The 25,588-nt window shown below is 38.4% G+C and overlaps 1 protein-coding gene and 1 non-coding gene across 4 annotated transcripts; both read right to left on the bottom strand.

Annotated features, from left to right (window-relative positions):
• Positions 1-315: 315 nt before the first annotated feature.
• On the bottom strand, positions 316-422 carry LOC141603295 (small nucleolar RNA R71). The gene has a single exon (XR_012525181.1). It is a non-coding gene; the product is annotated as a small nucleolar RNA R71 (small nucleolar RNA).
• A 17,840-nt stretch (positions 423-18,262) lies between these two features.
• On the bottom strand, positions 18,263-21,114 carry LOC141598255 (uncharacterized). 3 transcript variants are annotated; one of them, XR_012523373.1, is made up of 6 exons: positions 20,782-21,029; positions 20,089-20,158; positions 19,885-19,983; positions 19,687-19,769; positions 18,895-18,964; positions 18,263-18,815 (listed from the first exon to the last, which is right to left on the bottom strand). XR_012523373.1 is itself a non-coding variant. In XM_074418089.1 (5 exons), exons 1-5 carry the CDS (start codon positions 21,061-21,063, stop codon positions 18,799-18,801), a joined length of 522 nt encoding a protein of 173 aa, XP_074274190.1. In that variant the 5' UTR covers positions 21,064-21,114; the 3' UTR covers positions 18,263-18,798. The 3 variants fall into 3 exon arrangements, 2 of the variants coding, with proteins under 2 accessions (XP_074274190.1, XP_074274189.1); XM_074418089.1 differs by lacking the exon at positions 19,885-19,983 and having other exon boundaries at positions 20,782-21,114; XM_074418088.1 differs by lacking the exon at positions 19,885-19,983 and having other exon boundaries at positions 18,774-18,964; positions 20,782-21,114.
• Between the last annotated feature and the right edge of the window lie 4,474 nt (positions 21,115-25,588).

The following is a 25,588-nucleotide window of genomic DNA, read 5'->3' as shown; positions in this document are numbered from 1 at the left end:
ACCCACACCACAACACTTAACCGGATATTTTATTGCAAAATCCGCATTTATCCAATTAGTCGAAAGAAGCCAATTTGGGGGGATGTCTAGTGAAGACCCTCATTCTCACATGGAGACTTTTGTGACTATTGTGATGCGATTTCACAAACCGGAGTGACTCAAGACCAAATTCGATGGGTCTTTTTTCCTTTTTCTCTAATTGTAACCGCGAAACAATGGTTAAAGATCCTTGATAAGGCTACTCTTAGAATTGACTCTTGGAAGAAGTTGGCTCTAGCTTTCTACAAAAGGTTCTACCCTCCGGAAAAGACTAACATGCTAAGAGCCCAAATCACGGGTTTTAAGCAAAGGGAAGAATAATCTTTGTATGAAGCTTGGGAGCGATTCAAAGGAACTTGCCGCTCATGTCCTCATCATGGACTTAGCGAGTGGTTCTTGGTACAACAATTTTGGAATGGTCTTTATGAAGACTCCCGAAACATTCTCAACATGGGATCAAATGGTATGTTCACCGAAGTTGACGATAATCAAACTTGGAACAAGATTGAGGAAATGGCAGTCCATAATTCACAATATAGTAGACCTCGCAAGGCTACTAGAGGAGGAAAGCATGAAGTGGACTCTATTACTTAATTGGGTGCTCAACTTAGCGCTCATATTGATACCATCAACTTGAAGTTTGAAAAGGCTATGGCTAAGCTTGAAGAAGCCTCAAAATCACCAAAGCAACATGTTAATGCCATGGTAGCATCTTCATCGATTCTAAGTGGAATATGTGAGAATTGTGGAACTTTGGGACATAACCAAAGTGAATGTAGGGGAACAAATGAGCAAGTGAATGCTTTTCAAGCATACAAAAGTGGTACTCCTTATTCCAACTATTACAATGAAAACACCAAATTCCATCCAAATCTCTTATACAAAAGCCAAAATGTTCAAAACCCTCAACCGACATACACCCCACCTCCAATGAGAAACCAAAATCAAAGACCCTTTTACAACCAAAACCAAGGTTACCAAAATCAAACTCCATACAATCAACAAAATGACCAAGGTTTTGATGTTCAAAAAACGGTCCTCCAAATGCAAAAGAATCAACAAGATTTTTTCACTCAAATGCAAAAAGATAGCCAAGAAAAAGACATCATCATCAACAACATCCTAGCCCACACAAAAATGTTGGAAACTCAAATGACCCAACTAGCATCTTCAAGCTCTCACAGACAAAAGGGGCAATTACCACCTCAAAGTAATCCCCCAAGACATGGAACGGTTAGTGCCACCCACTTGAGGAGTGGTACAAGATATGAAGGGCCAAAGAAGCAAGTTGAGGATGAAGTTGTAGAGGCTAGTGACAAGGAAAGAGTTGTGCAAAACTCTAGGGAAGAAGAACCCACCAATTAAGAAGTTTCAAAGAAAAATGAAGAAAAGGCCAAAGAGAAGGAGCCCATTGTGATTAGACTTCTATTCCCGAGTCGTCAAGCTAAGCCTAAGTTTGATGACCAACTTGGAAAATTCATGGAAATTGTGAAGAATTTAGAAGTCTCGATTCCTTTCACGGAATTGATCAATCACGTTCCGACCTATACAAAGTACATGAAGGACATCCTTACAAAGAAGAAATCAATCCGGAAGCTTGAGACTATTGCCTTCACTAAGGTGAGTAGTGCCATCCTTCAAGGGAGTTCACCTCCAAAGCTCAAGGATCCGGGAAGTTTCTCCATTCCATGCACTATTGGTGACACTACAATCAACAAAGCTTTATGTGACCTTGGGGCAAGTGTTAGTGTCATGCCATATTCGGTTAGCAAGAGGCTAGGAATGGGAGAACTCAAATGCACCAACATCACGCTTCAAATGGCGGATAGATCGACAAAGACACCTTTAGAGGTGTGGGAAGATGTTCCCGTGAGAATTGGAAAATTCTTCATCCCGGTGGATTTCGTTATTGTTGACATGGAAGAAGACTCCAACATTCCTATTATCTTAGGAAGACCTTTCTTGCACACCGCGGGAGCGGTGATCGATGTGAAGCATGGAGAGCTCACCCTTGAGGTGGGATATGAAACCATCACTTTCAATCTTGACAAAACAATGAGAACTCCCCGATTGCATGAGCCATGTTTTATGGTTGATCACTACAGCCGGAAGAATGATAGGAAGAAGTTGGAATTTCAATGGAGAACGAAAGTGGATGATTCCCCATCAAAAGAGCAAGGAAATTTCAACAATGAGAGCTTGAAAAGTTCACCCATGGATAAGTGAAGAGAAAGGCCTCATTGGCCAAGACAAGAAAGAAGGAGAGTTGTCTTTATCAACTCAAGACTTTTTTAGTGAACAAGTAGACGAAGTATGCGGTCTTTGGGATGATGAGTTTTGAGGGATATTCAATCCCTATATTGGTAATGCTATGACCCAAGACCATCATGGAGAACAACAAGTGCAAAGATCTATTGAGGATCTTTATCATGATAATGAGAAAGCTTTCGACTACTTATTCAAGGTGTTGAGTAACATCAACAACACCTTGAACAAGCCCCCTTGACATCTCACATTGGATGAGAGTTTGGTGGAGTCCTCCCTAAACCACCATTTGTAAATATTCGAACTCCCTAACTTGCATTTCAATTATTCTATTGCATTTTTGTCATTTTTAGATTTACATTTTTGTGCCTTGATCAAGATATTCATCATTTTAAGAGAAGTGAGGGAGGGACTTATGAATTTATTGTTGTGTAGTGCTTAGACTTAGTGTGGGGATAACAATTACCTAGGCTATTCATGCCTTTGTAGTGCCCCTACAATGAAAAACACAAGAATCAAAGAAAGAAATGACACGGGTTACGAAGCACCCACAGATGGACCTGAATCCGTGTGGTCAAGGAAGAATCCGAGCGGCCTGAGGGATAATCCGCTCGTCCTGAAGAAATACGAGCGTCCAAGCCATCAGACGCTCGTCTAGTGAAGCTGCAGAAATTAATATTTGGGTATGACTGTTAATCCGAGCGTCCCAGCCAGAAAGACGCTCGTCTCAGTCTGGACGGCCGTCCATCAAGAAGACGCTCGTCTTTTTGCTACCAAATTCTGGGATTTCTCTCTGGAAAGGAATCCGAGCGTCCAAAGCAGAAGACGCTCGTCTCAGCTGAAGGAATCCGCTCGTCTTTCCTGCGGTCCGCTCGTCCTGTGGCGTCTTTTTCTGAACCATTTTTTGAAGAATCCGAGCGTCCCGACCCCTGGTCCGCTCGTCTCCCACTGCAGATTCAAAATTAACGGGTCTTTTTAAAACCCTCCTCTCCCATTCATTCTCATTTCTTCAAAATACAAACACTACCCAAAATCCCAAAACCCCAAAACCCCAAAACCCCAAAACCCCAAAACCCCAAAACCCTCATCCTCTCCATCAACAAAAACAAATTCCCTCAACCAAATTCAACCAAATCAAATCCAAACTCCCTCACAACAAAAATTAATCTCTCCTTTTGCAACAACAAGTGATTCAAACACCAAAATCTTCAAGTTTTGAGTCGATTTTTAGGACACAAAGCAACATTCATTCATCCTAAATCAATTTGGGCATTACTAAAAATTGAAGATTTCAATCTTTCATTGGTGAAATTAAGCAAAGGAGAATGTCAAGAACAAAAGGTGGAAACAAGGCACCCCAAAAGAAGACACTTTCCAAAAGGCAATTAACTCTTCAAGCAAAACAAGTATCAAAGGCATTGGTAGTCCATGAGGCAAGGTTGGAGGTTTAATAACAAAAAACCCCTATGGAAGCTACTACTTCAACTCCGGTCATTGAAAAATTATCCAATTATCCGGAGGTAATTTTCACTTCCGACTCTCATAGGGAGAAATTCATTCTCTTTGCTAAGAAAACCATCACGCCTACTAAGTTTATTTGTGAAGATGCATTGTCAAATTTGGGTGTCCTTGAACAAACTAAGACCTTTTTCGAGTCTATGGGGTTAATTAAATTGTTTACAATGCAATAATTAACATACCCCTCCCTTACCTTGGAATTTTTGAGTTCTTTGAAAGTCACAAGGGTGGAGACTCGAACCGTCATTGAGTTTCGTCTTGAAAATGTTGATAGATGCTTATCTTATGACGAATTGGGTAAGATATTTGGCCTTAGTGATAGTGCAAAATTTACAAAGATGCCTACCAAGTATGACCCCGCTCCTCTTTGGATGGCAATTTCCGGAAGGAAATTCACACGTTTTCATGATTGTTGTCCTCTTTTAGTCCACCATCCGGGCATTAGAGTATGACATAAGTTCATTGGGAATACTTTGATAGCTAGAAATGGCACAAATCATCTTACCAAACTCGATTTTATTTTTCTTGAGTCGGCTTTGAACATTGGGAGAGAATTTACCAAGCCATATAATGCTTTAGGACTTTTGGTTGATCGATGGCTTAATGTTGATTGTGGCAAAGAAGGCACGGCCTTTATTGACAATGGGGGACTAGTTACCTATTTGTCTAAGCATTTTAACCGGGATTTCAACAAGAACAACACTTATGCACCAGTAAAAGGTGGCCATCTTATCGATTTGCCTACCATGATTCTAAAGTTTAAGTGGGTCAAGAATGATACTCTTGACAACAAGTTTGGGTGGTTGAAAAATGAAGCTAGATCCTTCACTTTGCCTAGCAAAATTTGCCGATTGAATGTTCACCGACCGAACTACCTTCTCCCACTCTCCGAAGAGATCGAGTACATCATTCAACACCAAGGAGACGAAGTTGCCGAACCCTCCTCCTCCATTATCACCCCACCTTACCCATTTGAGTATCACGAGTTCAACCCCAAAGATGCCAAGGCGGGAAATGATTACTTGACTCTACTCATGAGGGAAATGCATAAACAAGCTTACAATGATAGAGTTGATGCTTACAAGGCCCAATATCCGCCCCTCCTACATCTAGCTAGGCAAGGACTTCTTGATCCATCTTGTCCTTTGCCTAGTTGGGTGGATAGGGAAGTATTCTTTCCTAGCACTTCTAGTGGTGGTAGACCGGGTGGAGAGGAAATGGTTGTTGATGAGAGTGGTGACCAAGAAGGAGAAGAAGAAGAAGTTCAAGAAGAAGAGGAAAGCGAGGAAGAACAAGGAAGTGAAAGTGAGAGTGGACATGATTCCACATCTATGGAGGTTGATGATACCTCAAGCGAGGAAGATGATGATAATGATGATACGATGGGTGAGGACTAGCAAACTTTTGGAGGCTCCTATATTCTTACACCTCCCTTATGGTTTGTCTACTTCTCTTGTTTGTCTTTTATCTTGATCATTTTATTGGAGTCCTAGCAACATTGGAGGACTAACACCTTGGCATCATTAAGGTGTTCATTTTTATTGTTCTCGACTTGAAAAATTCAAAATGACAAATTTTAGTTTCATGCATTGCATTCCATGTGCATGAACTCCCCCGAAATTCTTGACATTAGAAATAATGTCTATTTTGGTTTGGGGAAGTCGATGCATATGAATTGGGAGCTAATCTAAATTATGCTCTCCGCCATAACAAAAACACATGCATCATGTAGTATAGCTTAGTGTAGTTTGCATTTAGTTTAAAAATCATGCATTCTCATTGCATAATTTCCTATTGTATTGGCCATTGAGGACAATGCCCATACTAGTGTGGGGATGGGAAATTCTAACTTGACTTTTATACAAAATCCAAAAAAAATCAAAAATTTCGAAAAAAAAAATTTGAAAAATTGAAAATCCAAAAACATGTTCATTTCCTTTGTAGTGTAGTCTTGTATATATATTGTTTTGTATATATTGTGTTTGTTCATCCTGTTTCACATTGATTGACTACGCTACATCCGAGACATGAGGATATTGAAGACCGCATGGTATGATCTTTCCAATCTCCTTTTTCCTCTCTATGTTAATGACTATGTGGCTTTACTTTGATTGATGCGGTATAAACAATGTGAATCTAGGACTTGCATTTAGATTATTTGGCATATTAGTTGGTAGAAGCATATGCATTAGGATGTATAAATGTTAGTTGCATCATGGCATGTAGTTTGCATGTTAGAAAAATTTTGTGAAACCGTCTATTTCGGAAACTTGACAAGTATACATAGACCCTAGTAGATATTTTTTCTTCTTAAAACTTTGCTTGTTAGAATACTTGTAAAACACCCTAGGATGTGTCATGCTAGTATCCTTTGACCCATGGATTAAGGCCTAGTCAAGAGTATCTTGTGGTGTGATAACTCCTTGGCTACCGTTTATTCCAAGGTGACCCTTGAAACTATGCAACCATCATCCATGTTCTACCACATTTTGTCATCAAAAAGGGAATGGGCACAAAAATTGTTCAAAAATTTGAGTTCAAGAAATGAAATGAAAAGTCAAAAAGTTTGCAATTGCATCAAATGAAAAGAGGAGTAACAAAAATAAAAACTCCTATGCTTCAAATATAAGGCACCCTCGTTACTAATTGGGGTGACTTTGAAAATGTTCAAAAGAAAAATGCAAAAAGTTGAAAAGTTGTCAAGTGTTGAAATGCCAAAAATCAAAAGAAATGGCAAAAAGAAAGTGTTCTCAAATGTTATATGCCACAAGAAATTGGGGGGAAAAACAACAACAAAGCAAACTCCCAAATGAAACTCAAATATCTATCGATCTCTTTATCCATCGTATCCACTTTTGTGCATGGTAGAGAGAGGACGACCCTTCTTCTTGTCTAGGCAAGAGGGGGAATTCCACGATCCTCCAGTGTTTCTAACACCATAGAGAGTCTATTCTTGACAAAAGCATTTAACGATTGAGGACAAAGGTACCCTAGCTTGACACAACTTGGAGGTGATTTATTGGTATCCTTCTAGGCTTAGTAGTTTGAAGAAACCATATCTATGAAGGAGTGTGTACCCTTGAATTACTTCCCCTTTAGATAATTTCCGCCACTTAGACGAGGAAAGTAGCTATTCCTTTTTGTAGATGCATCCATTACTTGATTTTGTGTGCTTTAATGTTTGGATGTGTCGCCATTTTGGCAAGACCCACCTTGCCTTGCAAGAAGGCATCCTACCTCATGATTGTCTTGTTGTGAGTTGAAGGGGCGGAGTGAAACCCGCTAATTGTCTCATATCGGCTATATTAGTAGGTTAGTTTAAATAAGGGTCCTAGTTTTGTCACCTCTTTACTCGGGACGAGCAAAGGTTCGGTTTGGGGATATTTGATGTGACCAATATTTGAGCATATTTAGTCCCCGAATTAGCCTCGTTCCTATGGTTTTTAGTGCATATTTGGGTCATTTACTATCTTTAGTCCTTTGTTTTGCATATTCTTTGAGGTTTTGTTCCCTTGGTAGGAGAGGAGTGCAAACCTTGCATTTTCATGGCAAAATAGAGCTAAATTGATCAAATCTAATGACCAAGCATCAAAGTAAAGACAAGACTAGAAGACCTTTGTAAATAATGTAGTAGATGGGCAATGATGAAGAAGATTCTTGCATCTCCGACAAGATCCCGGAGGATTGTTGGAAGAAGAAAAGAAGAAAAGAAGAAAAGGCTCACTGGACTGGAATCCGCTCGTCCTAGCATCGAGCCGCTCGTCCAAGAGCCACAATCCGAGCGTCCCAGCACCAGACCGCTCGTCCAAGAGCTCCAGAATCCGCTCGTCCCATACACCAAGCCGCTCGTCCACCACCTCCAGAATCCGCTCGTCCCGAGCCTTTGGACGCTCGGATTGTTCTCAAGTGCAGCCCGACTTCTTCTTGTTCTACTCGGGATGCGCATATTTTCGAAAGACTAGCAAAAAGGAGACTCGCATCTTTCTTCGAGAGGAGCATTTCCTCAACTTTTCTTAAGGACTTAATTGTCATTTAATCCCTTAGTAACCCTAATTTGTGCACCTTATCCCTATTATAAATACCCCATTATACTAATTAGATTATCATGTTCTTCTTATCAATCTTTAGTGTAGTTTATATTATTCTAATCTCTCTTTAATCTTGTAATCAACTTTTAATCAAGTATTAATACAAATCTCATTTCCTTAATTTCTCTATTGTTCATCCTTTATTTTGGGTAATTGAAGATTATTTGGGTTTATTTGGAGGATTGACAACCTTCCAATCATTCATCAAGTACTTCTATTATTCTTTGCTTATTATTTTGGAATCATCATTAGGTATAATTCTCTTAATCCCTTTTTAATTATTGTTAATCATCTTTACTTATTCATCATGTTTTGCTTTGTTGATATGATTGACAACCTTGTTAACATGTTAAACTTGATAATGAGTGAGTAGTTTCCTTAACTAGGGTTAATGAGGAATTAGGGGAACCCAACATGGGGAATGATTCATGCTTAATCTAATATGTTCACATAATTTATTTGCTTGCTTGTTGTGATCTCAACTTATGCACATGTTATGTTTGATGAAATGCAAGCCTATGAATCCTTGCATTTTTTACCCATCACTTACCTTTTCAATGAGACTTGTAAGACATAAACCAACTCAAGTCTCATTAGACCATGCATATAGTTGAGTAGGGAGGATTAAGTCGACTTGTAGATGTTGTACAATCTAATCGATTCGGCTCCGGGACCCAAACCTTCCTAGGATTGTAAGATATAAACCAACTCGATCCTATCACAACAATAATTGCTTGCTTATAATTTGAGAATATGTTTGTATGATCAATTCCCATGAATCCCCTATGAACCCATGACACCCTAGTGCTTTTAATCAATTGTTTACATCTCATTTTAGTCATCTTGCTTGTTTACTTTTACTGTTATTTAGTTTAGTGATCTTCTTATCTCAACCCAAATTGTGACACCCCTAGACACCACTACTTGCAATCGAAAATTCTACATCAATACCCGTCCCTTGGGATCCGACCTTTACTTGCCTCTTTACTAATAGTAGAGTTGTTTGTGAAGTTATAAATATTGTTTTGGTTTAGGTGCTCCTAACGACAAGTAACCGAAATCTAAGCTCAAAGCGGACCGATCATGTACCAATTAAATACTTCAAGATTCTCTTAACTGCAATCATATGCGATTCTTTAGGGTCACGATTGAAATCGAGCACAAACGCATACACTAAACATTATATCGGGACGACTTGCAGTTAAATAAAGATGTGAGCCAATCATACCTCGATAAGTCGTCTCATCTACAGACTTACCGTTTTCATCCAAAGTCAACTTCTTATCTGTACTCATGGGAGTTGGCTTAGAATTAGAATTTTCTATACCGAATTTCTTGACTAGCTCTTTGATGTATTTTTGTTGGTGCATCATAATTCCTTTAGTAGTTTGTTTTGGAGTCCAAGGAAGAACTTGAGTTCTCCCATCATACTCATCTCAAATTCTGAGGTCATCAATTCTGAAAAATACTTACATAGACGATTATTAGTTGAACCAAAGATAATATCATCAACATAAATTTGTACAAATAATAGATCGGAATTTTCAGTTTTCAAGAACAAGGTTTTGTCGATAGATCCTCTTATAAAACCACTTTCAAGAAGATATTTTGACAATCTGTCGTACCACGACCTGGGAACTTGTTTCAAACCATACAAAGCTTTATCTAATTTGAAAACATGGTTTTGAAACTTGCTATCGATAAATCCTGGAGGTTGCTCAACAAAAACCTCCTCATTCAAATAACCGTTAAGAAATGCTGTCTTAACGTCCATTTGATAAAGTTTAATTCCTTTATGAGCAGCAAAAGCTATTAATAGCCTAATAGCCTCAAGTCTGGCTACGAGAGCGAAGGTTTCATCACAATCAATTCCTTCTTGTTGATTATATCCTTGTACAACCAATCTGGCTTTATTTCGTACAATAACCCCCGTATCGTCCAACTTGTTTCTGAACACCCATCTGGTGCTAATAACAGTTCGATCTTTAGGTCTTGGAACCAAATGCCAAACTTTGTTCCGTTCGAACTGTTAGAGCTCTTCTTTCATGGCAACAATCCAATATGGTTCCGCAAGTGCTTCCTTGATATTTGTTGGCTCAATAGTTGATAGGAAGGAGTAGAAAGAACAGAAGTTGTTAAGCTTTCTACGAGTTCGAACTCCTTCATTTAAACTTCCTAGAATGGTTTCCATTGGATGAGAGTCCTTGTATCTCCATTTCTTAGAAATAGGAGGCACATCTTCATCTGAACTAGTTTTGCCTTCTTCGAATGATTGGGGTTCAAGCCTTGTTCTCCCTGAATCCAATGCTGGGGTTATAACAGAATCAAGTATAACTTTGGATCTAGTTTGTTGACTTGGATTTGATGTTATAGCATCATCAGCTATAACTTCAGCTTCTAATTTCTTGGATTGAGAAGAGGTTATAGTATCATCAACTATATTCTCAGATCTCTTTCCTTTATCATTTGAAGGGCTTCCTTGTTCATCATTTGTGCTTTCAATTTCCTTATTTTCCTCATCCAATTCTGGAAGATCATCCTTGGATAGTCGAAAATCAGGTTCGTTCAAATCTTCTTCCTCAACCTATACAGCTTTGTCAAACATATTATTCTCATCAAAAAGAACATGAATACTTTCTTCGATGCATAAGGTTCTCTTATTGAAAACCTTGTATGCCTGACTGGGATTAGAGTAACCGACAAACATAGCTTCGTCACTTCTGGGATCGAATTTGCTTAATCTATTTTTACCATTATTATGGACAAAACATTTGCTCCCGAAGCAACGTAGATGTGATATGTTAGGTTTACGTCCCCTAAGAAGCTCATAAGGAGTCTTCTTGAGAATGGGTCTAATCAAAGCTCGATTATGAATATAGCATGCAGTACTAATAGCTTCTGCCCAGAAATTTCGAGGTAGGTCGCTATATAACAACATCGTGCGTGTCATATCTTCCAATGTTCTATTCATACGTTCAACAACACCATTTTGTTGTGGGGTTCGTGGTGATGAGAAGTTATGCTCAATACCATTCTCCCTACAATATTCTATAAAAGCATGGTTATCAAATTCGGTGCCATGATCCGTACGAATGGAAACTAGTTTTGATTTATACTTATTTTGGACAAGCTTCATTAGAACAACAATTTCATCGAAAGTTTCATCTTTTGAATTGAGAAAGATTGGCCAAACATATCTAGAGTAATCATCAACTAGAACGAAGACATACCTTGATCCACCTCTACTTCTTACCTTCATTGGGCCACATAGATCCATATGCACGAGTTCTAGTAGTTCATTGGTACTTACCATTCTCTTGAGTTTGAACGATGATATCACATGTTTGCATCAAGCACACGAGTCACATAATGTTTCTTGATCGAATTTGATTGAGGGAAGTCCTTCAACCAAATCCCATCTATTTAGCTTATTCAACGTTGTTGAATTTATGTGAGCAAAACTTTTGTGCCAAAGACACGGATCATCTGTTGCTACTTTCATGCAAGTGAATGAATTAGTAGGAATATCATTTAGATCAATCATATAAACATTCCTTCTACGATGTCCTTCAAACACAACACTGCTTGTTCCTTCGATTATTATTCGACAAGAATCTGAAAGAAAGACAACTTTATTTCCTTTGTCGCATAATTGAGAGATACTCAGTAAATTGTGCTTGAGACCACTAACAAGATAAACATCACTAATAGCATGAGAAAAGGATATTCCGAATTTACCAACACCGATAACCTTGTCCTTCTTGTTATCACCAAATGTGACCTTACCTCCGTCGAAGGGTTCAAGTGAAAGAAATAACTTTACATCTCCAGCCATGTGCCTTGAGCATCCACTATTAAGGTACCATAGGTTATTTTCTTTCACCACATGCAACCTGCAAAATAATTAGATACAGTTTTTAGGTACCCAAGCTAAGTTGGGTCCTTTGATGTTAGTCACTCTAAAAACTAAATCTTTTCTAACCCAAACCTTTTTTAAAACCTTACGTTTTGGATGCGAATGGGTTTGTCTGGGAACCGTCTTTGGTTGAGTTCTGGGTTTCTCATGACGTGGTCTTTCAGGTTGTTTTGGGGGAGCTTGGGCTTTGAAGGGCTCTTTAGGTTTAGATGTCTGTTTTGGGTTTGTAGCCTTCTTAAAGTCAAAGCTCATATCATAAAACCAATGGTGATCATTGTTTCGTTCTTCACTTGTACTTGGTTCTGATGGGGTAAGTTCATTATCCTCGAAAATAGTGTTAGAAGCTTTAACAAAGTTGATTCCTTTTCTTAAATCCTGAGCATATTTGACACAATTTTCTTGGACATGTCCAGTATGGCCACAGTAATTACAAATCAAATATTCTGGTAGATTTGAATATTTTCTCCTTCTGAAATCTCGTTCGGAAGGGGTTAATTGGCATTTAGAGCGATCTCTACGACCATAGCACTCCTGCCCTAATCCCATTTTCATGTTATTATCTGATTGCTCAGTTAGGAAATTTAGAATACATGTGCTACCTTTCCATTTTTCGTGAACCTTTCTAGCATGCAAGAGTAATTATTTTAAGGACTGTATCTCTTTGTTGCATTTGGAATGGTCTGACTCTACGACCTTGGGAGGGCGAGTCTCTTCATAATTGTCACGAAAGTTTTGGAATCTGTCATTAAGAATTCGTACCATCTCGGTATGCGTTCTTTTAGTATTTGATAGAACGATTTTAGATTCCTTTAATTGCTGAGTTAAAAATTCAATTTCCTTCTTTAGAGCTGAGATCACGACTTCTCTAGCCGTAGCCTTCTTCTCAACATTTGTCACATCTGAAGTTGTAGCCGTATTAGCTGTAACTTTAGATTTGAGCTTTTTGGCCTTTGCTTTAAGGAGATGATTCTCTTCAGCAATATCGAGAATTTGTTCTTTCAAGTCTTTCAATTCCATCTCTTGTTCGTGGCACTTATCAAGAGATTGCTCAAAGTATTCAACTAAAGCATTCTTAGGCAATTTCTTAACACTTTTCTTAAGTTCAAGATAGCTTACCTCTTCTTCTTCTTCTGAATCGGAATCTCCTAGAAAGCAGCAATAGGAGTCCACTCCATCTTTATCACTGTTTGAAAAGAGGTCAAGACTGACGTTGCTTAGACATAGGTTAGCAACTTCTTCTTCTTATGATGCTTCGTCATCCTCAGGGTCGAGATCTCCCCAGCATGATGCCATCATCACTTGCTTAAATTCCTTCTTGGTCTTCTCACGTTTTGCTTTGTCTTTAATTTTCTCCCATGTGGGACAATCCTTAACTATATGACTGGATACTCCACACTTGAAGCATCCTCTGTTAGCAAACGTATTCTTAGACTCAGAAGTTTTCTTATTATAGGACTTGTTGTTGTTGTTGAACGATTTTGCTTGCTTATTTCTGAAAATGCGTTTATTAAATCGTTTAGCAAACAAAACCGTTTCGTCCTCTATTTCAACATCTTCTTCTTCCTTAGCAGAAGCTTGTAGAGCCATGCTCTTACTGTTACTGGCCTCGGCCTCATCGTCTTCCAAGATGAGTTCATGAGCCATGAGAGCACCAATAAGTTCCGCATAAGGTAGAGAAGTGAGATCTTTGACTTCTTCCATAACCGTGACCTTGGGACGCCATTTCTTGGTTAAACTCCGAAGTACTTTTCTAGCAATACCCTCAGAGTTAAAAGTTTTGCCAAGATTTTTAAGCTCATTGACTATAGTAGAGAATCGTGCTGACATGCTATCGAGTGATTCATTCTTTTCCATTTTAAAAAGTTCATATTTTTGAATCAGCAAATCAATACGATATTTCCTAACAGCCGACGTTCTTTCATAGGCCAACTCAAGACCATCCCATATTTCCTGGCCGAAGTGCAAGAAGAAAAAAGATCGAATTCGGTCGATGTCATGCCGTTTTGTAACAGGCTTATCGCTTTCGAGTTTTTCTCAGCCTTCTTGTAATCAGCCTCAATATAGTCTTCTTCCTTTTTCTCATAGGTAGTGCCTTCCGAAGATGCGACCAAAATTTTCTGTGGTCCATTCTTAATAATCGTCCAGCACTCCCAATCATGTCCTTTTATATAGCGTGTCATCATATTTTTCCAAAGTCCATAATTCTTCCCATCAAAGATAGGACACTTAAGATACTTGGAATCCATTTTACACGTGTAAGGCAGCGGAGATAAAATAAAATAAAAAGATAAAAAGATAGACGGATCAGCCTCTTTGCGGTTAGGCAATTAAGAGCACGAGGCTCTGATACCAATACTTAAAGTTTATTAATTAAACTTTAACTAATTAACTAAGTGATTATGAACGTAATGAAATGAACAAAAAAGAAAACTGCAAAGACACACGATATTTGAAGTGGTTCAGCTTCACACATCGAAGCCTACGTCCACTATTCTCGATTAATAATTTTAGTACCTTTCTCCGGATTACAAAATTATCAACCCAACTCGTATAACTAACTCTAGTTATAACTCAATTTGAATATCACTAGATATTCGATTTTGACTATCTTAAGTTACTAAGAAAGCACTTGATTGTTCTTCTAAGTGTTCACACAATTTAACGAGTAAGAAACAATATTAAGTACTATTATCTTATAACGTAACCTTAAGAATAATATGCAAATTAAGAGCACGAATTTTCGTAAAATATTTTCAAATGCAAAACAATAAAATACTTGATTAAAAATAAACTCAAATTGTTTGCAAGGAATTTTTATATTTAAAAAAGCTTATAGTTGAAAAGTGATTTGAAACAATGAATAAGTGCTTGTATTTATAGTAGAGAGGAGATCTAGGTTTAGGAATAAAACCCTAGATTTTGTGTATGTGTGTCGTGAGAGGCAAGAAGGAGATTAGGTCAAATCTTCCTTAATCTTGGAAAATAAGAAAGAATAAAAATAATATAAGGAGATAAGAAATCTCTAACAAATATTATTTTGATATACTTTAATTCTTAGCCAAGTAAGAAAAGATCTTAATCCATTTATTTATTCAAATAAAATCTTAGTAAAAGATATGGAGTAAATATAAGGAGATAAAATATTTTTAACAAATATTTTATCTAAGATCTTTACCTAAACCCTAGATCTCGTGTAGATTAAGGAATAAGATCTATCCTTTTCCTATTTAAATCCAACAATATCTTAGAAGATAGGAAAGAATAAATCAAATAATATAAAGAGATAAGATATCTCTAACAAATATTATCCTTGAGATTTACTCAATCTTATTCTTCTATCTTTACAACAATAATATCCTAAAAGATAGGAAAGAATAAATCTTAATAATATAAAAGAGATAACAAATCTCTAATCAAATATTATCACTAACATTTATTCCAAACCCTAACTTGTACAAAGAGTATTCGAACAAGGAGGAAAAAAATGGCTCGCAGGGCGGCCACCCAACTCGAAACCCGAGGTAAGATAATAGGTTAGATAATTAGGGTTTAGATAAGAGTAGAAGGAAAACCCTAGATAGCATGGCAATTCATAAGTTGTTTTACTAATCAATAGGATAACCTTAAACTCATTCGACTTAATTATGTCCCAAATCTCACTCTGCTATAAGCACACTTTTCTTATGATTTAAACTTTGAAAAATATATTGTAAAATTATTAAAATTGGCCTTTAAAATGCAACCCAAAGTTATAGTAGAAATAGCTATAACCTTAAGTTTGGTAAGTAAAGTTATAGGTGAAATAGCTATAACTTTACCTTTCCAATATTTCTTCTTAAGATACCGTTATTAGATAAAGACCTATACTAGCTAATGTTCCTGGAGATCTTCAGTGATAGGGTCTTCTCTTCATCTCGATCATATGCTCTTCATCTTAAGCCTTTTATAGACTTGATCGAGCCTTTTGCTTGAATGATCACCATACTTGAAACTTGTTACAGTTACTATGACGCTTTAAGAATCTTCAATATTATAGCTCAAGCTACTATAACATCAGTTGAATGATGCTTCACAAATCTTCAATGTTATAGCAAGGGTTGCTATAACATTACTTGCTAAACTTGTAAACTTTAAGTCAATCTAATAAAGACTAAACAAACAATTACGAGCAAGAGTATATATAAAACAAAGCACACACTTGTCATTATCAAAACTTAACCATATACCTATATGGTCCAACATTAACCCTCCTCCTTCACTAGCGGCCCTATTCCCGTAGCCGCTTGTCCCTCCAAAGCTATTTTCTTGGGCTCCTCCCGAGTACGACTTGGATTGATTAAAAGTAATCTTCTTGGGTTGATACCCTCCTTCACCTTCATTCTTTCTTTTCTCCCCGGACCTCTCCTTAGCATCCTTGGTGACACCGAGTAGCCTCTCCGTGTTAGTGGCCCTAGCATAGACTTCTTTCACGATGGACAAATCTCCGGGTGGGAGTTTCTCCAAGAGCTTGACGGTCAATCCTCCCTCAAACTAGAGAGCCAAATGAGATTGGCTAAGGTGAAGGTCCTCCACGTATGTAGCGAGCTCACAAAAGCGGATGTAGTAATCTTGCACGGTCATAGCATCAGTCATAATGAACCGGTCGAATTCCGCTCGAAGCTTGCACCTCACGTGTTCGGGGATGAACTCATTCCTCATCTCTACCTTGAAATCGGCCCAAGGGAGGACGGCTTCACCCCTCTCTTCATAGAAGTTCCTCATGGCTTCTCGCTCCTTGTACCACCAAACTCCCGCAAGTCCTCTCAAGTAGAAGGCGGCTTGCTCTACCTTAAGCTCTTCCGGGCACCTCACCACTTCGAACACGTTCTCCATTTCCCTTACCCAATCGCTAAAGAGGTAAGGCTCCCCCACTCCAAGGTACTTGGTGGGGCGGTGGCATGAGATGGCGGTGCTCACAGCCAAGGCATCCATTGCCGAATCTCTCTCTCTAGTGACATTCCTAAGAGCTTCGGTGAGGGCCTCATTTTGAGCAATGAGCCGCTCCATTTCCTCTTCGGACACGCGAGGCGGAGGTGAAGGAGTGCTTGCACGGGGTCTCGGCATAATGTCTCTTCAACAAGCATAACAAACGTCAATACATGTCCCAAAACACGAGCCAATGGGTATTGACCACTATACAGGTCCACTCGATCGAGTGAGGAGAGTCTCTCGGTCGAGTGGTGAGCCTACTCGGTCGAGTGGTGTCCTACTCGGTCGAGTGTCTCGACAATCAGAAGGTTTCCCAAAATCCCCAGAGGTCCACTCGATCGAGTGGTCTCACAACTCGGTCGAGTGCAATACACTCAGTCGAGTGAATCCTTCACTCGGTCGAGTGTCACAACAATCAGAATGTTTCCAGAATTCTCCCATAATCCACTCGGTCGCGTGGCCATATCACTCCACACACTCGATCGAGTGAGACCTTCACTCGGTTGAGTGTGGCAACTTACATGAGTTCTTTGGGTTCTGGAAAGGCATCCACTCGGTCGAGTGGGAGTGGCACTCGGTCGAGTGCTATCTAATCGGCCGAGTTCCTCTCTTCACTTGGCCGAGTACACCTCTTATAGGTTATTTACTCATCCTAACTCACACAAGTCCACATATAACCCTATTCACATGTTCCTATACGCAAGCACGGAGGAGAATATAGGCATAGGCACAAAATATGACACACGTATGATGGTACTTAACACGTATACTTACACCTATACATCCCACATATCTTTCTCAAAAGTCTACCATTATTGAGCATATTATTATGTAGGACATCACCAAGCATACAAAAAGAAATTCCACAACATCAAGCAAGAAGTATGCAATAATCACATGCACCAAACACGCCCCATTACCCAAGCGTAGTGACCGACTCGAGTTAAGAGGGCAAGTACTCAACCTTGAGACGTCTCCCAAGCTTGTCACAAACCCTCTAAAACTCAAACAGACACTAGTACAATTAAGGCTATTGGCATCAGTTTTAAACAGTGATTGGCATCGGTTCTTAACCGATGCCAATCGAGGCGATGCCAATGACCTTTTTTTCAATTGGCATCGGTTGCACAACCGATGCCAATTTACGCATATTGGCATCGGTTGTTCTTCTATTGGCATCGCTTCCAACCGATGCCAATTTACATATATTTGTATCGGTTATACATACGAAACGGATGCCAATTTTGACATTTTGGCATCCGTTGTACCATAGCAACCGATATCAATCATGCCAATTATTTTGTTTTTTGCCCTGAATAATAAATTATATAGCCTGTATTTTATTTTCATAAAAGCTATAGAAATTTTGGCAGTATCTCTATATAAATTAAGCAATCCAAATTTTATAACCTGCGATTCCAACACAACCATTCAACAAAATTATTGTATCCAGCAACACAATCATATACATAAAAACCCATAACTATTCAAGTATCAAAATCAACCATTCACTACATTGTATATTTTTGTTACAAGATAGAGCCCAAAGCTCCCGAACCTCGTTCATGTCTTCGGGTGTAATTGCTGAACTTGCACACCGTAAACAAGAACAATATAATGATTAACTAAACTACAACTTAGAAAGAGAAATAAACTACTTGAAAGAATTTATAGATTAAATACTACTCAAAGGCTACTACTCAAAGGATATGCACAAACAAATGAGCTTTTGCTGGCCTCACATCCAAAGTCTAGGCCACACTCACTCAGATTTCTAACCAATTCGCACGAAGAGAACAACAAACTTAAACTGCCCACTTAAACAGTTTCCTAGCCATATAACACGTCAAGAGTTGTATCCTAGCTAAGCAAATGGCGTCAACTATAAGACGGTCGGGCTGACTCACTACTAGAAAGCCACAAGAAAAAAGGAAGAAAATTAGGTTACACCACGGTTACCTGAATAGTCCTCCTGTTTCAATCCTCTTCAGAAGATATGGATGATCACAAAGAGCAAGGACCTGGCAGCGTCCAGTTAAATTATTAGCATTAACAATTTCTACTGACAATAACAATTAATGACCACTTGATAAACAATACTAACCTCACGTAAGAAAGTAACGAGATGCTGGCCAAGAGACTGAGGATTTCCAATATTACAGTAAAGTATCTGCATGCTCAAGTTAAAAGAGAGTCAGGACTTGACAGTATCTTGACAGTTTACACAGTAAAGCAGCCATAAAAGGTAAAAATTGAATCAGCATTCCACCAATCTAACCAAATCGTACGAAGAGAACATCAACATCATCAGTATAAAATCAGTTTTGTGATAACAAGAACCATAAGTACCATAGCAGTGAAAATGTCTGAGAGAAGGCCATAACAGCTGTTAAAATAGTTACATGGAAAAACCATTTCTAGAGTTCTCCTCAGGGCTATTGAGTGTTCACCAGTGGTTACTGGGTTATCATTACACTAATTCATAGTCAACTACCAATTCTTCGTAATTGTTATACGTTCTAAAAGGCCAGACAATTGAGCAATATAAGGAAACATAAAAATTTTGGAGGTTGCTAATATTACATTTCTGACATGAAAAGGACTTACTTAGCTCCACTAAATTCAGCTTTGCGTTCAACAGATAACTCCTTGAACCATGGGAACAAAATGTATTTCAGGTATTCCAGATAAGGATTTCCTTTAACTACTTTTGAGGGGCAATAAGCCTTTTTAATTTTCACATTAACTTCAACCTGTGGAAAAAAAAAGGTACAAAACAGTTGAATGTACAAGTATACGATTTATCTCTATCTAGCGAACAAAAATTACAGCCAGTGAATTTTAATAAATAGTTTTACAATGACAGTAAAGATGACATCTATTATCACATACCTGATCATCATCCATGAAGATTGCAGATGATGCTTCAGAATTTGACATCTTTTCCTGCCCTTGTTGCAAGCCTGGAAGCATGTCTGTAGTTAAACAACAAAGAAAAGCTACTTTGTTAGTCAACACACCAGAAAGGAATAATGCAAAGACCTCAAGACACTGCCGCAAATTATGTGAGTACGAGAAAACAAATCATACGGTGTGACAATATAATAGGCTTGCTCTTTTTTTTTTCATGATATCAGAGTATTATCGAGCGAGAATGTTGACTTCATGCTGGTCCATATACCCTGTTGACTTCATGTGAAAATAAATTAGAGTTAGTGATTAAAATGCCCCGATTGACAAACCCTAATTTATACACAGTTCATGGTTCAGAAAGAAAGTTTGAGGTATGAACACCTTCAATTTCGTTGCTTATTAGGGGATGCTTATAGCAGTGCACTTTACGCTTCAGGATACTAAAGATCGACTAAAAATGGAAACATAAGAGGGATTAGTTCCAGGGAGATATGTCTGGTAAAAATTATCGAAACATAAAGAGGTATTACTTCTGGGAAATGATTCATTTAGGCACAAACACAAGACAAATATGCAATCATGAGGATGAAACCAGTTAATAAACCAACTTTAAAAACAAAAATTCAGAAATCTCTAATTTGTATTGAAGAGAAAATCCCTAATTTCATCAACCCTAATCATCAAATCCACTCAGTCTAAGCCAAATACTTATAATGAAACATAAATTATGCTATATTTATCTTCAAATAACAAAATAAACACTACATAACAATCCAATTTTGTTTTATTCGAAACAATACAAACATTACACAACAATCATCATCTATTCGATTTGGCCAGAAAATTTAGATTTCTGATTAAGAAAGTAACCCTAATTGAGTATAAAATTAAAACTAAATTGAACCTACTAAGAACACAATAACCAGAGTCAATTTCAGAAAAAATATTTCTAGCAGACAATTCATCGAACACCTTCGTTACACCCGCAAAACCCGAAATTTTGCTTACAAAGGCAGTATAATCATATATTTTGAAAATTAATTAAAGCAATTGAAATTTTTTTTTAAAAAATACCTGCTCACTTTGAAGAAGGGTTTGAGCGACAGTGTTCGAATGGTGATAAAGGATGGTCAGGTGGTGGGGTAGGGCGAGGGAAGTGCGGTAGTTGATAACGAGCGAGGTGTTTGACGAGATAATGAATAAGAGATGAACAACGTGGTGGTGTTGAGCGGCATAGTGGTTGGCGTTGGTGAGCGGCATCCGGGCGGTTGCAAGGAGAATGGGTAGGTCAAGTAATGGGAAAGGTTGTGGCTGTATGTGTATGTTTATGTAATCGTGGTTAACAACGATTGACATCGGTTTCAACTTTATAACCGATGCCAGTTGTTCAAGAACATTAATGACATCGGTTTTGTTACAAACAACCAATGCCAATATCACTCAAAATTACAATTGCCATCGGTTCTTTGTAAGACCGATGCCATTGTGGCGATGCCAATCACCTTAATTCTACTAGTGCGGGTTCATTTTAAATTGACTTACCCTAGTTCATTGGTTAATTGGTTATGCTCCAAAACCGTCGCTCTGATACCGCTTTGTAACACCCCCATAGGTCGAAACCCTTCCTCTAGGCAATTCCCGTCACATAGAGGTGTCACAAGCCTTGGTTTCCCAAGAGTGTAGTGCGAACAACAAGTAAAGAAGTACTTTAGATTACATAGATAATTAAGTTGTAATGTTAAGTGACTTCAAGTTAAGGGATATGAAAGTCATCCCAATAGTACAACCAAATCGAATTGGAGTTTTAAGTGTCAAAACTAAATAAGAACAAGTGGCGACAATAAGGTAGACCGCTCTCAAAGCCCGCTACTCAGATATGCGCACCTGTCGATACTGCTCCCCATATGGGCAGAAATCACCATATGGTTCATCAAAAACATTCAAACCCAACTGCTAGCTAATGATATAAATGCTCAATGACAAATGGGAGATGCAATTAAACTTACTAAATTAATGAGGCATATAAACATGACAAATATCCACCAAACTCATCTCCTCCAACCGTGACCGGGACACGCCCACGACATCACCAACACCACCAAGGTACTCGGAACACTTCCGTGGTGCCGGGCTCGAGTGCGACTCGAGTCCCCTGCCAGACAACATGCCTCACCGCATGAGTCCCTCCATAACCCAAGTACTCAATGTGCACATTCCCTTAGAGTCGGAAGCTTCAAGGGAGACTTGAGCGGAATACGGTTTCCCAACCGCCTTCCGTCTCCAAAAACCATCATCAAAATCCCCCAACAATCTCCAATATCAACAATTCACCAACAACAAGAACGATTAACCAAACAAGTATGCCATTAAATTCACATAACAACCAATTCATGCTCATAACTTCATTAATTCATTTTCTCTTCTTTTAATTGCTTATTAATATGTTATAATGCAAGATAATCAGCACTAGAGTCATTCACCATACTTATTCTTCCCAAAATCATCATGAGACCATAATATGTACCCAACCCTAATTATCCAAAACATGTTATAATGCAACTAATATGAGACAAATGTAATCAATGATAATAAATGCACAATTAAATACTCAGATCATTGTAGCTAAGTAGGGAAACCCTACCTTGAGCTTATCTCCACAAGTCCACAACCTACTCACTAGAAATTCTCCTCAATGAGGCTTCCTACACATATTAATTATTACATACTACAATCTATTATAATAAGCATACTAATTAGACCCCTTAAATATCCCTTTTAATTCTTACAACATAATTAAGTAAGGAGTAATCTACTAACTAAATAGGATTGGTAAGACAAGATAGAAGGGAAGAGGAAGTGTAGATCAACATACAACAAAGAAGAAAGGCTAAGGAGGCAAGAATCTTCTTTAAAAAAATTAGGGTTCCTGAGAGGATTTGGTGGTGGAGAATTTAGAGAGATGTGGGGAAGTTTAGAGAGTGGTGTGAATAGTGTTTGAGAAGGGTTTTGTGTGGAAAATCTGAAGTGATAAGGTTATAAAAGCGATATTTCACCAATAATTTTCCCGTATAAATCTCACTCGACTGGCACTCGGTCAAGTGGAAGGCCACTCGATCGAGTGGAGGCTCCACTCGGTCGAGTGGGTGGTCACTCGATCGAGTGGCCGACTTTCCAGGCCTTCCAGCCTACTGCAATGGAGTACTCAGTCTTCCACTCGATCGTGTGGAGCTGCACTCGGCCGAGTGGGTTGATTATTTGGTCTAGTTATTACTTATATAAATATGAGGTATTATAGATTGCACATAAATAAAATATTTCTACAACTCCGAGCTTACATGGTCAATCCTAATCTTCTCTACACCAAATCAATACCATCCAACTGCAAAAGCATGGTGCCCACAACAACGCACCGCGGTTACACCACACCATAGCCTCTATCCTACCCATCCGACCTTCTATGTCTCCCTTATTATGTCGTCAACACCAGAACTCAAGGCAGTTCCGATTGTTTTTTTTTTTTTTTTTTTTTTTTTTTTTTTTTTTTTTGCATAAATTGCACACAAAAATATATGGGTTGCCTCGCAGAAGCGCTGTTGTTTTACGTCGTTGGCTCGACATCTCGCGGAGTGGTAAACCATTCGACTTAAGTAAGAGTCTAGAAAGTTACCTTACCAATGGAACGGGGTGAACACTACTTGATTTGATATATATGATGTGTGTTGCTTTACCGGAGCCTTTCCGGCGAATTAGTTTATCAAACCAAGTCTTACCCTTTCTTTTACTGGCCTCAGCATCTTTAAGATTCTCCCATAGAAGGATACTCCTTTTCACGTTAGGCGGGGAGTCCTGCAACATTTCACAAGTTTTGCTCGGAAGTGGTGCTTATAGCTTCTCATAGAATTATGGTTAGTAGCAATAGCACAAAGAGAATAAACCGCAGAGTTAGTCAAATTAGGTGGATTAATTTCAAATTTAACCACCCTCCTATTAAACTCCATAGTCAAGGAACCATTTAGAATATCAATTCAGGTTCCTGCGATCTTTAAGAATGACCGACCCAATAAAATTGGGACTCCATCGACCTCCTGTGCCATATCTAAAACATAGAAATCAGCTGGAAAAACCAGCCTATCTACCTTAACCATTACATTCCCTACTACTCCCTTAGGGTGAAAACTAGACCTATTAGCAAGTTGGACTACCACCCTAGTACTCTTTAAAGGACCAAGTTTAAGAGACTCATAAACATTGTAGGGAATGACATTTATCGACGCCCCTAGATCTAACATGACTCTTTCAAAGCGTGTATTACCTATGGTGCAAGGTATAGTGAACACACCCGGATCACTACTGATACGTGCATTTTATATAGTCTTTTTAGGCCTTTTCATGCACGTATTTTCATGCTTTTATCGTAGTTTATGCTACGAAATGCTCCGAATATGCTACTTTGGTTTGTTTTGTCTTATTTGCAGGAATGAACCAGAAAGTAGTGAAATCAAGCCTTTTACCGTCCGTCTAGCATGCATTTGGAGGAAGAGTGAATTTGGAGCGGGAATGTAGCTATTTTGAGATGCGCAAAGCAGAAAGATAGCTAGGTGAGCAAAGGAAGAACTTCAAATTGCTAGTGCCTAATTTGAAGAGCCATATCTCGAGTTATACAACTGATATTCAGGTGATTCCAATTGGAGATGAAATCTTGTCCTCTTAGCTTTCCAACGCCACTGGAATCGCCCTGTTTGCCCACGTAACGAAGAAATGGAAGCCGTTTAAAGTTCAGTGCGCAAAGTAGGAAATTGTTGCTGGAAAGTACTCGATCGAGTACAATTATGCTCGATCGAGTCCTTTTTCTAATCGATCGAGTAGTTGCATTTTAGGATTTACTCGATCAAGTAGATTTTCTACTCGATCGAGTGGTTTAAGCTTTAGTTTACTCGATCGAGTGGTTTTAAATCACTCGATCGAGTGGATTCTCTTATGGGCTTTGATCCCGTGACACTTTAGGTTTAATTTCGTATTACCTTTAGTATAAATAAGAGATTAGCTTCGCTAATCAGAGGATCGGCGATTATTGGTGGACTGTTATTCATTCATTCACATATTACGACATTCGTTATGGCTTCCTTTCCTCTATTCTCTGGATCTTAAATCTCTGTAACTTCTCCTTCTTCTTCTCTTTTAATTTATGTTATTTCTTGCATCCTTAAATCTCTTTTCCTTTAATTCCTTTTCATGAATAGCTAATTTCCATGCTAGGATTAGGGAATCTATAGCATAGATGGACTAATATGTTTTAGATCTGGAATTGGTATTAGTAGAATTGCCTCATAGTTGTTTTAATTGTTACATCTAGCGAATCGACCGACCGGAGACTAGCTAGATAACTTGGGAATTTCTGACCTAGATCGAAAGATTGGAAGGGAATAGACCTAATTATGAACGATAAACTACCCTAGTGGACCGAAAGGACCTAGAGTTATTTAGGCATTAGATTACTCTAATGAGGGCGAAAGTTAAGTTAGAAGTAATCTAGGGCGAATAGAGACCGAAATGAGATATTCACTGCCCTTCTATGAGTACCCAGACCGGACCTTAGCTATTTTAGACCGTCATAGCTGTAGTGACCCGAAATCCTAGTATCTTTCTCTCTTATTACTCTGCTCTTATTTTCTCGTACTCTTTCTCTCTTTGCTTTAGATTAGTTTTAGATTAATTACAATCAATCAACCCCAGTTACTCATAGACTAAAATTAGACAGATAAATCTCATTTTGCCTCCCTGTGGAGATCGACCCTACTTACCGCTAGCTTCTATTAGTTGTATTTAGGTTTATTTTTGGTACAGAAACACCCGTATCAACTACACTGGGGAGGGGTCTTAC

This window comes from Silene latifolia, chromosome 9, assembly GCF_048544455.1.
Source record: "Silene latifolia isolate original U9 population chromosome 9, ASM4854445v1, whole genome shotgun sequence".
Lineage (NCBI taxonomy): Eukaryota > Viridiplantae > Streptophyta > Magnoliopsida > Caryophyllales > Caryophyllaceae > Silene > Silene latifolia.
Note: the sequence above shows the minus strand (reverse complement) of the source record. Positions and strands in the feature narration are given on the sequence as shown.

Bases quoted from the DNA above. Each gene is read 5' to 3' on its own strand.
- LOC141598255 (XM_074418088.1), bottom strand. From the start codon at position 21,063: ATGTCAATCGTTGTTAACCACGATTACATAAACATACACATACAGCCA. The intron at 20,159-20,781 runs GTATTTTTTAAA...TTCCATTTTTAG, and splicing joins CCCTTCTTCAAAGTGAGCAG to TCGATCTTTAGTATCCTGAA. The intron at 18,965-19,686 runs GTATGTGATAAT...TTGAGCATGCAG, and splicing joins TCTTCATGGATGATGATCAG to ATACTTTACTGTAATATTGG.